Below are 16,489 nucleotides of genomic sequence, written 5' to 3' on the forward strand. Positions count from 1 at the left end.
GTGTGTGTGTTCAATATATGTGTGTTCGGCAGTAGTGATAAACTGTGTGTGTGTGTGTGTGTGTGTGTGTGTGTGTGTGAGAGAGAGAGAGAGAGAGAGAGAGAGAGAGAGAGAGAGAGCAAGACAGAAAAGTAAAAAGGGGAGAGTGCTTGAACTGTAGATCGATTTGAGGTAAGCTGTGTGTGTTTGTGTGTGTGTGTGCATACATGTTTGGCCTAGAGCGAGCGATTCTTTAGCCGCTCACCCTTCACTCACTCCCCCCACCTCCCCCCATCTCTCCCATGTCCCTCCTTCTACATCTTCTCTCCTTTTTTCTCCTCCTTTCCTCCTCTGCCCCCTCCCAAATCAATCTCTCTCATCTATAATTCAACAGTTTGCCTTCAGCCTTTAAAATATACACCACAGTAACCTCCTCCCTGCCTCGAAGTCTGTCTAGCCCTGCATCCCTGCCCCTCACCTCCTCACTGTTATCCCCTGTTTCTCCCTCTTTTCTGTCCCTCTGGTGAGTAAGACCTCTGACAGTATTTGTCTTGATGGTAATCATGTTGTAATTTAATCTTATCATGGCCCTTAACTGTAGAGTAGCATCACAGTGCCACAGTCCTGGTTAATTTCTTATTAAGGGTCATTACCTCTGTTGTGACTCCTGTCCAGCAGCGTATTTAACAGAGTCCATAACAATAAAGGTGAATAATCCCTTGATCTACATGCAAATAACCCGGTGAATTTATGTGTTTATTTTACATCTACAAGCTCGCTGAGTATATCTGAAGTGCAGCGGCATCAACCTTAAAACAAGACTGTTCCTCTCAGTTCCATGAATAGTTGACATTTTGAAGATTTAGTTTGACATAGTTACACACTGATATGTGAAATATACGCAATACATATGAAGTCTTTGGCTCATTAGGTGTTTTACAATTAAATACAGTCAATACTAGAAAACAAATATATTCATAAACCCTAAAAACATACACAAGACTTAAAGGAGCCCTGTGGAGATTTCTTGTAAACAAATACAAGTTATGTTTACAGTCAGTGTTACTCACTAAAACTCATTGTTTGTATCCCCAAGGTCTAACAACAACCTATTGACTGTATAGAAATACGGACGTCATGACAGCTCCCCAAAAGTGAAGCCAAAGTATCTTGATCGCCCCCACCAGGCTGCAGTATAGGTCATAAGTCCCGCCCCCTCTGTATCAGTGGATTGGACATGAGCCAAAAAAAATTACATGTACACATCAAATATGTTTTTCCCAAAGATGGTTTTGTGTCATTTTAGATCGTTCTTATCACTCTGATGTTTGTCAACAACATTTTTCTGATAAGTTTGTTTTTAATTAGACATTTGATGATATAAAAAGGGGGTGTGACATCATGATTGACAGCTGTGACAGCCAATATCAAACCTCTGTCAGGGACAGCTGAGGGGTTGTGTCCTGCGGCTCCAAATGACGTCACACAAGCAAGATGGCAGCTCCTGGAAAGGAGATATTTTATCTTCGCTTTTGCAAAGCGGCAGGAAGTGGAGGCACGTCGTCAATATTTATATACAGTTGATGCAACAAACGTGTAAAACATTTCAGAGGCTGATTTTTCTCAAAAGTTTGAATCCTGTATCGTTTACGTCCCTGTTCGCCAATCTTCTTCTTCTTTGCCTTTGTTGGCGCATTGCTGAATTTCTTGGAGCATTACCGCCAAATGTACTGTATTATTGGAATAGTGTGAAACAATTGGCAGGAACATGTATCACGTCACCTGCATGATCCACTAATAAAACTGCTTCATAGTGCTACTAGAGGTCAGAAACTCCACAGGGTACCTTTAATCTACTTAAGACTTAAAACAGGACAGATTTCAAAGGATAATTCCTTTTTGTTTCCATTAGGGTCTTATTTATCATAGTTTCAGCCATCATTCCTATCATCAAACTATTAGACTGGTTTTAAACAAAGTCCATCACATTTTACAGACCTGGTTCACCTTTGATCTACTATACTTTCCATAGTTGTGCACACACAGTTTTCCAGGGCAATAGTTAGTTATGGACATTTTGAGTGCGCTCACCTTTGCTTTTCCCTCTAAATAAAGTGCTTTAGATAATTTGTTCACAGACTGATCGCTGGATGGTTTGTGTTTCTCCCCCTGTTGGACTTTGTTGTAGCGACATCACTGTAATACAGAATAATCACAATAATTCTTTGCTGTAAATGGGTCGTTTTCTTTCATTATTTGTACAAAGCAGCTTCTCTCTAAATTTCAATTCCCTGACAGAAGCATATCTGCATTTAACACACAAAGGACTGATCCTATTAACTCATAAAAACATCATAACTTCACTTGTAAATGTATTGATAGTCTTTCATTGTAATAGTTGCTGCTACTGGTGCATAGATTATGATTGTGTGAATGACACTGTGCTGCTTTGTCACAAACTGATGACATCAGTGACACCATTACATGTAACAATGATGTAATGACACTTTTACAGGTCTGAACAAGTAGACTGTACAAGTTATTAATACTCACTTTATCTCAGCCCTGCCAGACGGTACGAACCCGCTCGTAGACATCACACACGCTGGCTATCACCACCTCGGCCTGCTCCGTCATTTAAATATGCAGAGATGACAACAATGACAGCATTAATAGTAATGATAGCAATATGAAGCTAAGCCCTCATCATCATCATCATTAGCATATCTCCAGGGAGATGAGCTGTGATTGACAGCTAGCTGGGTGTTTTTTGGGCTGCAGCTCGGCTATCAATTACCTCTGTGCATATCAACCATCATTATGTAAAATAACTCCGCTTCGCTCGGCTCTGCTCAGTTCTCTTAAGTCTTGTTCTCTCGCATAACTCTCTTTCCCTCTTCCATGCATTTCCTCCCTCCCTCCCCTCCTCCTTTTTTCTTTCTTTCGCACTCCATTTCGCTCCCGACCACTCTCCCCTTTTACTCGCACTTTCTCCTCTATCTGGATTTCTTATTCTCTCCACTCCTCTTTCCCGCTCTCACGCTCCTGTTACTTTTAGCATTGCTCATCCATGGCACTGAGTGTGTCTTCCCAGGTCCCCCCTTTTTTTTTTTTGCAAATGACAGCATATTTTCAGCCTCTTAAGTTACTTTATCCAGTAAAAGTTTGGGCGAGTCTCAACCATTGAAAGAAAACAGATACACAGGACTGAGCGTGTGATCAGTGCAGTGTGGAAGTGCAAATGGAAACACACATCAATCCTCTTTTGTTCATTTCAGTGTGGGGATTGTTGCATAATCCTCATTGTGAGGTGTTGCCCTTCTATCATACTGTCTCATACTAGGATGGCTGTAAGGCTGACACAATACTGTATGTTTGTAAAGCTGAAACAGTTGATTGATTGACACAGTTAGTTCCAACAATTTCGACAATCCACAAAAAATGCCAAAACCTTCCCGGTTCCAGCTTTTCATGAGAGGATTTTCTGCTTTTCTCTTTTTTTTTTTTTAATGTAATAAATAATGATAAAGTTTATTATTGTTAAAGTTTATTTGTGTAGCACTTATCAAAACCATCATTACAAAGTGCTTTGCAACAAAATGCTATCTGATGTCAAATAATCTTTAGTTGCAGCCCTGTAGTTTAAGCTTGAAAGACAATTTCCTTTCTTTCAGTTTGGCTCTAGCAGTACAGTTTCCAGGTTACGCAAGACTTGGTAAAACTCACATATCATTTAACCAAGGCTAAAGAGAATTTCCACTTTTCCTTCCAAATAAAATGAATTCACCTTCCTCCTCAGATTCATCTTCATCTTGCCTCTTTTGTGGCATTTCTGTCACCAGCACACAAGCTAAAAAATACCTCAATTATCCGCACTTTTGTTTCTGTCACTCTTTTAATCTGGTTACACCAACTGCAACAAACATGACTTCCTAATCTTCTTGTAATTATTACTATAGATTTAGTGTCACCTGTTACAGTGGCTGTCCCCGCACCATCGTTCAAGCCTCATATCAGCAAGCGTTTTCCCTGCTGAAGTGCTTTTGAATAAGACACTACAAGGGCAAAGAAAAAAAAGCAAGCATTTCCCCCACAGGAAGCAATATATTATCACATTATAATTGTGATAACAGCCAAAGAGGGTGATATAGTATTTCATATCCTTGTTTTTCCTATACTACATGACTGCTCAGATGGCGGGCAAGGGGCCTAGAAATGCTATCTGATGTCATCGCATTAAACAATAACAAGCACTCAGTGTAAACAGGAAACAGGAAGTTGATCTCAGACAGATCAACAGACTGAGAGGGAAACTCACACCACAAATATTAGCTAGATTATTTGAAATGACTGATGAGAAGGAAAGGCATGTTGAACTGAGAGGACGGTCAGCTACAGTATTAACATGAAGAGTGACTTTTTTTGAGTATTTTTAATGGTATGTTTCCAAACAGTCCTCCTCTTCGTGCAGAATGGTTCTAATTTAGAAAGCGAGCAACCAATAACTGATCTGGCAGTTACGATAGGTGCAAGTTGTTTCACGCACACGCACACAGAGAAAGATACTGCAGTCAAAACCACCATTCTGTTAGAAAGCTCTGCCAAGAAACTTGGCAGGCAGGTGAAATAAGACATCTAAAGCAAGCAGGGAGACAGAGAAGAGACGGACGAGGCAGGAGCAGCAAAAGCACTGATCTGTTGTTCAGTTTGTCTGCACTAACTGACTGGCTGCAATTTCTCCACCTGTCAACAACAACTCACCAGAATGCTGTGCGCATGTTTGTGTGTGTGTGTTTGTGTGTGTGTGCTTTGGAGAGATTTTTGTTTTTTTCTCTTCCAAGGCAGCATCGTTATTCTTGGCTCAGTAGAATGGTGTGTCTGTAGGGAATAAAACGGACACAGACATCCAGCCTTAAACACTCTTTCTCTCTATGCGCACACACACACATCCACAAAGCTGGAGTTCCCCCGGATGTCACCCTTGCCCTGTTGGCATTGTAACTGTTTAAATGACAGGAGAGTGGTCGAAACAAACTCCCACAATCCTCTTTCCTCATTCTCTCTTCTATTTGTTCCTCCTTCGCCCTCACACACACTCTCTCTACCCCCCCCCCTCCTCTTCTCCACAGTGTTTCTGTATCTCTACATCCCAACGCCCTCTCCATCCCCTCTGTCTGTCACTTCCTGTCTCTCTCTTCAGGTCTGTGTTAGCCCTATATATTAAATATTAATGTCAGTTGTGCTCTGAGCCATAATTGCCATCTCAGCCTCTGAATAATGGATGTAACTGTGCCATTCACTACTACACCATGGCTAACAGGCCAAGAAAACTGCATCCAGCTATGGTTTTCTACAATACAATGGCTAATAGACAACACAAGCATCCTAGCATGGTTGAATACATTTATCATTGCTAACAGGCTAAATAACACTTGCGTCCTAATGTGGTTGACTGCACAAAGCTAAAAAAAAAAACAAATATGAGTATTCAACTGGGGATGACAACATTATGGCTCATAGAAGCACCACCATGACAATATGGTTGCTGAATTGGTGACCAGAATTAAAAGGAAAGTTAGTATCGGACTTCCATTAATCTTCAAATGAATACTGTGTTGCTCCATGTCTCTGCTAGATTTGGCAACTAGAAGGCGACTGTTTGCTAACACGTTAGCCATAACAATTTTATAATAGTAATATTTATAATAATACAGCATGCCATGGCTGTGGGTGTGTCTGTTGTGGAGTTCTGTCTCCCCTCAAATGGCCAAAAAAAAAGGACCTTTTTTACAATAGACATTTTGACGTGTTGTAGCGGGTAAAGCACAGGTGCAATTATAAGTGTCAAAGTGTCCACTGTGAGAAAAAAATGTATCAATGTATCCTTAATCAGACAACTAACTTGAACCAAAATAATTTTACCTTACCTTTACTTCACCACCACCTTGCCCAACACCAAACATACTCTAAACATTCAGTATTGTCAGAGCCTCTAAGTTATAGATTTAAATAAAACCATCACAGCTCATAGACTGTAATACATCTTTTTGTGCTGTTTTGCAATATTTCCTTACTATGACCAGAGTCTTTGCAGATGATCAGGAGATCTGAGTTTGCATCCTGTCACAGACCTGCAATTAATGATTGCCTTTTTATTGACTGTTACCACAATCTTTCTCTGACCTTAACTAAGTGTTTTGTTGCTGGATCCTAACCATATCTCAACCATTGATTATTTTCCTGTATACTTCTCCCCAAACCTAAAACATTGGCATTAAAACAAAAACATAACTGAACATGATTCAGAGTTTTGGAAAACTGTCTAATATCAATGATTTTGCCTTTTCTGACAATAATGTTGTCAGTCACCATATAAAATGACAAGCATGTGAAAAGTAATAATCTTTCAATCTTCCAATTTATTGTATTTAAACATGAGTTTGTCTTTTTTCTGTCTTTCTGTTTTGTTTCTTTCCATCTTCATTTTTTACTCTACACTCACTACCACTCTAACATTTCCCTGTCCAGATGGTGTGTGTGTATGTGTGTGTGTGAGTCTCTTTGTGTGCTTGCAGCATGCAGGACTGGTGTCGGGTCAGCTCCCTGAGTGTGGTACTCACAATATAGCAAAGGTCAACAGCGCTGTTATCACTTGAACATGATCGGGCTTCGCAGAGAGGGAGTGAGATAAAGGAGAGAGGGGGAGAGTGCTCCCCTCCCCCACAGTCATTCAGACTCTTATAATTGCCCAGTTTAATTGGAGGCCTCTTAACGACCAGTGACTGGACCAGCCAATCAATTCACACAAGGTGTCTGTGTGTGTGTGTGTGCCTGTGTGTGTGTAGCTGCAGGGCCTTTCTGTAGCAGAGTTGATTAGGCCAGATGGGGTCAAGTGAAGGGGGAAGAACGCACACATACTGCATTAGAATGTAGAATATGTTCTGTTGGCAATCAATGAGAGAAAACGCTCTTGTAGGAAATAGACGGACGGAGTCAAGCAGTAGATGGAAATATGAAAAATAACGAGTGATATCATCAGATCACCAACAGGTTAAGCCACTAATAGACTGAATTATTATCTCTGCTAGGCATAAGCCTGATGGGGATCATGTTTTTGGTTGTGTGTGTGTGCGTGTGTGTATCTGTCTGCAGCTAATCTTCCATACTACTGGACCTGCCAGCTTAATATTTCTGTGCACATTTATGACTGTATTCTTAAGAACCTCTTGTGGTTGTGGTGATTCATAATTTTTTTTAAAAAAATTGAAAAAATTTGGACTGACTCTTCACTCTTTTTAACTGGCCAGTAAGAGATCAACGACTGTTTCAGTTAGGAATCTTGTTTCTGATAGGAACAACCAATCATGCCAATTGTTGCCATGTTAGATCAATCAATGCCAAATTTCAGTATCTTGAGTGTGGGTTGTGTTGAAAGTTCAAATAAATATTGATAAGACTCCTCATGAGCCTGTCGTAAAGCTTAGACTTTCGTCTTTTCAGGAGTCCTCACCATTTTACGATATGTGTTGTGACATATCAAAAGACATTGCCAGCAGTCGGCGAGACTAAAAACAAGGCTCACCTAGTGTGAAGCAGGCCACATTTTGGCTTTTCTAAAACTGACATCCATAAAAAAGTTTTCTCTTGATCTTGCACCGGAGCATCTGCAGATTAATACCATACCTGACATGTTATGATCCACTAAAGTTAGACACGATACGAGATGAATAAACCCCTGTTTTCGTTATCTTCGCCGCCATCTTGAGTGTACACACCTGGCGGAGATCTGCACTCTACTGACTGCGCTCTTCTAGTTTGGTTTGTGAAAACTCTGAAAAGGGGAAATTAATGCTCATGCTGTATTTTTTCCCAAACAAACCTTAAAAAAGACTCACGTGACAACATGTGATTTGTGATTTAGACTGTATCCATCAATACCGTACTCATTAAGCCACATTAACTATTTATTTTTATTTAAAGCAAACACAGAATGTAGAAGAGGAAAGAGTGTTGCAGTAATGCAGCTGTGTTGGGTCTGGGCCTTGCTCAGTCGTGCAGCATAAGAGACGACCTCCGGATGCGGCAAAACTAGTGTTACCGTGATCACAGAGCAGTAGCTTACTCAGACTACTGCATGTAAAGGTGCCATGTGGAGTTTTTGACCACTAGTGGCGCCATAGAGGAATGTTTTGATGACGGGGTCTCAGTATTGTTTATGTCTTGTGTTCTAAGTACAGTGGAAACAGCTTACAGTGATCATGTCTGTCCGGGTCAAATTCATCACTATAAGCGGATGATTATTATATCCAAATTTTTTTTTCCTTTTCTTTATTTCTCATGCAGATTACCATCTAATTGACATTTGTATATTTATTACATGAATATAAAGTAATGAAATGGGCAGCTTGACTATTTACAGAATTTTATGGACTGTTTCAAAATACAGTACAGCTGTTTCAAAAGCCTGTTGTGTCACTGCTGCATCTCGTTAGATCATTTTTGGCAGTTTGTCATAAGCTTCAAGGAGACTATGTTTTTCATTGAGGGAAAATTACTTTCTTTTTCCCGTCATGATTTCAATGTGCACACAGCACCAGCCTCAGGTCACCAGCCGTTTAGCAGACGGGTTACCATGAGGCAATAATGGTGCTGCAGCCGCTAAGTACATATCATACATGTAACATGGGAATAAAGTAAAAAAAAACATGGAATTACCATAGTTTAAACATTTTTTTTCCAGATGTTGTCATCTATGAAAAGCCCCAAAATGAACACTGTAAGCAGACTACTTGATTACTATAAGCAAATTATTTAAACCGCATTTGTATAGAAATGATTCTGTCTTGAGCTTTTTGATCCATATAAGCGCTTGATCACTGTAGCCGTGATCACTTTTTTTAAACTTTCGCTGACACGTACAAGATACAAGTTTCTTCAGACTGTAGAGTTGATTGTAAGTGATTACAGAAACATTGAAACTTATGATGACATTGACAATGAAACTGTAAATTAATGTGGATCTTCATTTCCGATACGGTTCACTTGATAACGTGATAAGGTATTTATCAATAACCATAAAGCATATTGGATCAGTGCAGCCCAAGTCAACTGTAAACAAAACAATGTTGTGTACAATAATAATTCCACAGGGTACTTTTGAGTACACTTTTGTGGTAGCTGTATTTTACTTTAGTATTTTTTATTTTTTTACTTTAGTACAGGAAGTTACATTTTTGAGTTACAGAGGCTCCTGAATAAGCTACAACATTAAAATGATTTAAATCAACACTCTGAAAGCTATTTTTTAGATTGAGTACTTTGACTTTTTGTAGTATTCAAGTACATTTTGTATTTTTACTCAAGCTAGATTTTAATTGCAGGGCATTTACATGTAGAGGAGTCTTGCTAAAAGATCTGAACATTGTTTTTCCGCCATTGCTTCTCATATTTCAGGCGAACGAGCTGGAGAGTATGAGCTTCCTCCTGCCTCCTTTACACAAAGATCTATAGCAGCGGGTCAGATGAGGTGGTCATGTTAATGCTATGCTAGTGTTGTGAGAAGGACTAGACAGTGGGAGGTCAGCAGAGGTCACCGCAGCTGTCCTCCGCTGTGATAGGCTGTCACCCAGGGGTGAGGGGTCAAGATAATTAGGCATGCAGAAATCCAGCGCCAGTGTTCTAACGAAGCCTGAGCTCGTTAACGCAGAGTTTTACACTCAGACCTGCCACTGGGCTGTGCTGCACCGTCACACATACACACATATATATATATACACTCACACGCAGAGTACATGTTTGCACACACACACACACACACAGACACACACACACACACATAAGCACACACCTCTTGTTCTGGAGGTCCAGTACAAGGGCTGTCATCTCTTGAACAGCAGAGCACCAGGCTCAGCCACAAGGGAACAGAGGTGATGCAGACTTGTTAAAAGTTCAAATTATCTAAGTACATAGTTTCACAGTTTTTAAGATAAATACAGAGGGTGGTGGACACAGTATTATTAATTCTAATATAATAGCTCCTCAATTTTTGTAGATCTAAATAATGTTCTATTTATGTTGCAACAGAAAGCTGCTGATTCAACTTAATGATGTTTTTTCATGGGGCTGTCGTTTGTGGAGTAGTTGAATCAGATTGTGTATTAAATATTTAGTAACAGCCTAAAAACATCAGCATTGAGCTTCTATAGTAGAAGGTTTATTGCAATGGCATTGTATTGTATCGCATTAGAATTCACAGCTACCCGATCATAAGAAACTCAAACAAAAGACAAAACACTGCTGAGTACGAATGCATAATGCAACTCAAAGGGGGAATGTGTGCAGAGTGCAGCACAGAGGAAATATTATCTTGCATGTGAGGTTGCGTTATTACTTTTATTGAGCTGTAACACACACAGATGTAACACAAACATACATGCAAACATGAACATGTGTATGTCTGCGTTTTTTGTGTGCCTTGTTGCTTCTGCCAGGCTGGCCAGCTGGCTCACACCAAAACACAACCTGGATGTGTTTGTTTGCTGTTGATGGCCATCTGTGTGTTTGATTTATTCTCTAATATAGATCCCTGACATATGGTCCCATTTCAAAAACCCAATGATTCTCCCCCTTTTTTTTAATGATTTGACATTAGGAAAGCACCTCTACAATAAAGATGTTAAAATCTTTGCTTTTCACATGCTGAAAGGTTTGAAACTGAGGATGAAGGTCAAGTTTAAGACAGACTAAAGGAAAGAAAGACAGAGGCAGGAGGGGGAGTTTTTTTTAAATGTCGGAACCGATAACAATATAACAGATATCTGCATTCATATCTAGATATCTGTTTTTTTCTCAAAGCAATTAGTCTTTGCTTTGAGAGTGATGTGTAGGTTAGAATGAATTTGGATGTAGCTTGAAGTTTGGATTCACAAAAGTATAAAACTGAAGGTCAAACCTAAGACTTTCTCAAACTTCAACTGGCTCACAGTCACATATTCTCGCCAGTTTTGCTTGAGTGTGCTGCTTTACTTCTCCTCATAAGTTCATCCAACGCCTTTATGTGGCATTTCAAAGCCGTCTCAGTTGGTGTGGATTTAAGAACAAAAAACATGTTCCACATATCCACAAGGAAATTCATTGTGAATTCTGAACAGTATGAAATATTAATTTCACTATCTGTATTTGGGGATCTGTGTGTACTCTGTGTAGGAGACTGGGCTTGAATTCACGTATCCTGAAGGAACGCAGTGAGGTCGTCTTTACTCTGGTCTAATGTTAAACTGTTAAGCCTCAACTATTGCATGTCCTCTCTGTCTCCGTAGATTCTTCCTCAAGTTTTTCCTCAAGTGCAACCAGAACTGTCTAAAGAATGCAGGAAACCCACGAGACATGAGGAGGTTCCAGGTAGAAATCAACTTTTTTTTACACTTCTTTTACTCTTTTTATGTGTGTGTGTTTGCATCTCCCTCTCTATCTGTCATTTTCTATCTTTATGTCTAGCAGTCTATCTCCTTTCTCTGTCCCCTCTGTGCATGTAACACGTAATACAGTACTGCGACACATAAACACAGGAATGTGTCTGCGTATGTGTGTGTAAGTAAATAAGCTATCAGCGCCCTCACAGGAAACATGAGATCCTGACCCTGACTAGTCAGAACATAAATACACACACAATGCTGGGAGACGGAAAGAGAGAGAGAGAGTAGGATGTTAGAGAGAGAAGAAGGAAAGAAAGAAATACAGAAAGAAAGAAAAAGACAGGAGGTTGTGGATAAGATTAAGTGCCGTCCAGCCTTTATTATTTCCTTATCTTCATGGCCACAACACAATCAGGAAGACACCACTTCAGTCTGAGTGGAGATACTGGGCGCCCAGAAGATACTGATAGATTTATTACCATGGCACGTGTGTGCGTGTGTGTGAGCGATTATGTATGTGTGTGTATTTCTGTTGGTGCACTCTTGTGTGTGTGTGTGTGTGTCTGTGCTATGTATGTGTGTATGTGTGTGTGATAGGACAGAGAGAGAGAGAGTCATACAGTAGCGACAGTATCTGTGCCTCTAATTGTGCAGCTCTATTGTAGTGGAACCAGAGAAGACAGCTCTGTTTCCCTGGGAGATAATTAAGGGCCGGACCCATCAGGAACTATTGAACAGAGGAGGATAGACACCACACACACACACACACACACACACACACACACACACACACACACACACACATACATACACCGCACAATATCTTAGTGTATGTTGAGTGTGACGGTAATAACAGTGATAACGGGTTACATTTAAAGAGCTTTTCACAGTTTCACGGTTTCAAGTCCTCCTCGCAATGATCTATAGACCCCCGACTTTGTAATCCCTCATTTTTTCTTTTTTTTCCTCTTACTTTTCTCTCTCACCCCTTTCCTTATTCTCACCCCAAATCTCTCATCTTTTATCTCCTCACTTTCTTGTCCCTTTTCCCGCCCATCTCCTGCTCACTCTATCTGGCCCTCATCCTGTCTCATCCCCTGCTCCTCTCCAGGTGGTGGTATCGACCACAGTCAGCGTGGAGGGACATGTCCTGTCAGTCTCCGACAACATGTTCGTCCACAACAACTCCAAACATGGCCGACGGGCCCGCAGGCTCGACCCCGTGGAAGGAACGCAGTCTTACCTAGAGCACGGTAATACGGGAGTGTGTGTGTGTGTGTGTGTGCGTTTTTGTGTGTGTGTGTGTGTGTGTGTGTGTGTGCATGAATGTGTGTAAGCCTAAGCAGCATGGCCACCAGATGGTTGATGGTTTAATCCTATCAGGTGATTCCTGCCCCTCCATCTGGCTAATCCAACCCACTAAAACACACACACACACACACACACACACACACACACAAAATGCATGGTGTGGTGCTCTCTCTTTCTCCGTGTGTGTGTGTGTGTGTGTGTGTGTATGTGCTGCTAGGTCTAATATCATTATGCTTCTTTTTCACTAACAAACCCAGAGTAAGGGATGTTGTTGTAATTCAGCTGAATACTGATAATCAGACACACACACTTACATGATGAGAGTTATTGTTGTGATGTGTGATTGGATCATATGAGCTTATACACACAACAATCAGATAATATTGAAGTGACATAAAGCTGACTGTATCCAGTCTGTTTGGAGTATTAGGATACATACTGAGCTCTGTGTGTGTGTTTTTGTCATATCATTAGTTTAAAAAAATTAACTGCAATAATATCTTGTCAGTTGTCCTTGAGAAGAAAGGCTTTGGGATAAGGAAAGAATAAATAAATAGCACAGGCAGGCAAGGAACACAAAGCTACACTGTCAGAATGATGCTTGAAGAAAAATATTTATAATGATAAGACAAAAAATGGACAATTTATCCTCATCTTCACAGAATAATAACAATAATAACAAAAGTATTTTGAAAGAAGCAATAAAATAAATCTTTTTCTTGAGTGGCTCATCTATCACATAATACCTATAAAGAGTATACAAACTTCTTTTTTTCTTCTTTTGAGCAAGTTCATTCTTGACTTTTGGCAACAGAAGTCCACTTACTTACTCACTTAAAGGGTCACTTAAAATAATTCAGAGCTGATGGAAAATACAGTGGAGCTGATGTTTAAAATTCCAGTTATTCTGATGATATATTCCTCTGCTGTAGGTCAACAAGCATTCAGAATAATTCTCATTTTACATGACACTGTCCAAAAAAAATCTCAATAATTGAATAAGTGATGGTTTGAAAATGAAAAGAGAAGAAGCCCACACCTTGATCTAAAACCTCACCGCTTATTTCCTTTATTTATTCTCTCATTGTACTCATGGAACAATTTACAAAGAGAGACTTGGACTCAGTCTTTGACTCGTCATTGTATTCAGTATAAGTGTTGCGTACTGATCTGGATGACAGCCAAAAGCCGAGGGTGTAGCATGAAGAAGTATGAGGTGCAGATGCAACAGCGATGAAAGGCTCCACTCCAGATCCCCCCCTCACTGTTTAAAGACTGATTGTTCTTTAAAGGAAATGCTTTCCTACAACCATGAATAAATGTTGAATAGAATTTCACTCATCAAGACTCAATGTTGATACTCAAGGTTTTTATCAAACTATGGCAACTATCTATTAATATGTTTTACTCCTCTCGCCAGGAGCAGCCCCCTGCATTAAAGCCATCAGCCCCAGCGAGGGGTGGACTACGGGGGGCGCGACAGTCATCATCATAGGAGACAACTTCTTCGATGGTCTCCAAGTCATCTTCGGTACCATGCTGGTTTGGAGTGAGGTTGGTTTGCCTGCAATCATCATCCTGTCAAGATGTTGTTTCAACCCCTCGACTGTGTGTTTTTGCCCTCAGACCGTTGGAAGTAATTCAATATGAAAACATACTTTTCCTCATGGTCAGGCTCTTAACTGTCTGTGATCATGTGTGTGTATGTGTGTGTGTGTGTGTGTGTGTGTGTGTGTGTGTGTGTGTGTGTGTGTGTTAATGTTTGTCTAAATGAGGTTTGCCTCTCTAATGAGTCCCCACCAACAAGCAACCGCCGCCCCTCTCTACCTTCCTCACCCACACTCCCTCTGTTTCTTTCTCTTTGGAATACTGATCAAATCAGCAGATTTTGATAGCCATCGGCTTAATGCTCACAAAAACACACACTCTCTCTCTCTCTTGCTCTCTCTCTCTCTCTCTCTCTCTCTCTCACACTCACACACACACACACACAGACACACACACAGAGCTCACTATCATACTTTTCCCCAGCGCCACTCCTCTACAGAATGTTTATTTGTCTTCTGACTCCACTCACCGTGTGCGCCGAGCGACCATGGCTCCCTTCCAACAACAACACTAAGTGTGTGTGTGTGTGTATATATGCTGGCATACATGGATGGGTGTGTGTGTGTGTGTTAAGAGCTGAGGGGTTTGTTTACAGTGTTGAGAGCCACACTTACACACACTAACATGTGTACAGAGTTTCAGTTCAGTTCAGTTCAGTTCAGTTCAAACTGACTCAGCTCTCTTGGCGTTCTTCAGACTGGCTCCTAATGGATTTTGGCCAACCAAATGTTTCATTTGCACTCAACCTGATTATTGAGTCCTAAGCGAGAAAACACAGTTTGAAAAATTTGTGAAATTGATTGCATGTTTGCCAAGTTCTGTTTGTTTACAGCTCTTCCTCCTACCTGCATGTTTTTTGTAAACCAGGGCCAAATAGTAAAAACTATATTTAAAAACTCACCAGAATGTGATGCTCAAGTTTTGGTATTTGTCACATACAGCTCTACATAATGATTCCCTTTTCACCTGCTATCAACATCAAGTGCTGGTTAATCAGATTTTAATTATAGTAGTAAGTTGATGTTTATTTATGTGGCATTCCAAATAGTATGTGTCCCATTCAAGACATTGTTGTAGGTCAAAAATATAAAAAAAATGTAACAATACTTCTTCCAGTAAAACATTCAATACAAAATGATTATAACATCATTTGTCCAGATTCCATGTAATACATGTCAAAAAACAAGATTTCAAATATATAAATATAAGGGTATCTCCTTTTAAATGTTTGCCCCATAAACTTAAACTCAAGAGGAGAAAAAGGAAACTGTGTTTGCTGAAAACACCAAATTCAGGACCTGTAATCTGATTTTATGCAAAAATGCATCAAAACCCAATGTACTGTAAATACAGCTCAGTCAGAGATGCCTTTCACCACCTTAAAAAGTTCAAATGCAATACATCTCCAACCCACAAACTAAAATAAACTTTGGAGTGGAGGTCCAGCTCAGTGAATATCATAACATTTAGAAATGGTCAAAACAGTTTTAAAGGGTGTAAAGCAGGGAAAAACACTTGCAGCAGATGTATTTTAATGCTACATAACCTGGCTGCACCAAATTGAGACTCAAGAAATTCTAAACGTTATCTCACTATTTTTCTGTGATTTTAGTGATTTTGTAACAACCTACCAAACACCAGCAGTGTCCTGATGCAGGAAAATATTTTGTTCTGATCAGGTGATGTATTTTTGTGTGCTAACTTTTCACCCCCCACACCCCTCCCTTCCCTCCCTTCCTTCCTTCTTTAGTTGATCACGCCGCATGCCATCCGGGTGCAGACGCCTCCCAGACACATCCCCGGGGTCGTTGAGGTCACTCTGTCTTATAAGTCCAAACAGTTCTGCAAAGGCACACCAGGAAGGTTCATATACACAGGTAGGTTCGTTGCACGCACACACACACACACACATACACACATACACACACGTTCTTGATTTAAATATATTGTCTTCATTTTTCTTACATTTTCTTGAAGGTACGTTCATGTATTTGCATTTTTGTTTTTTTTAGAATTGTGTTTGCATAAATAAGAGCATTTGGTGGTGTGTGTGTGTGTGTGTGTGTGTTTGTGACTGTGCCTGCATGTGTGTGTGAATAGCGTCTATGAGTTGCAGTTCACTCTCAGGCCAGACAGTGTTGAACTAATGACTGTAGATTAGTCAACATTAACGACCC

General features: G+C 40.2%; 1 protein-coding gene across 4 annotated transcripts in view; it reads left to right on the forward strand.

The window, feature by feature from the left end:
• LOC122995833 (transcription factor COE1-A-like) overlaps positions 1-16,489 on the forward strand; it is a 95,931-nt gene that overhangs the window by 53,614 nt on the left and 25,828 nt on the right. For all 4 annotated transcript variants that reach the window (XM_044371210.1, XM_044371212.1, XM_044371213.1 and 1 more), the window contains exons 8-11: positions 11,298-11,379; positions 12,505-12,646; positions 14,125-14,258; positions 16,063-16,189. In XM_044371210.1, the coding sequence (XP_044227145.1) occupies positions 11,298-11,379; positions 12,505-12,646; positions 14,125-14,258; positions 16,063-16,189 (485 nt within the window). The remainder of the gene's footprint in view (positions 1-11,297; positions 11,380-12,504; positions 12,647-14,124; positions 14,259-16,062; positions 16,190-16,489) is intronic.

The sequence above is a fragment of the Thunnus albacares genome, chromosome 13, assembly GCF_914725855.1.
Source record: "Thunnus albacares chromosome 13, fThuAlb1.1, whole genome shotgun sequence".
Lineage (NCBI taxonomy): Eukaryota > Metazoa > Chordata > Actinopteri > Scombriformes > Scombridae > Thunnus > Thunnus albacares.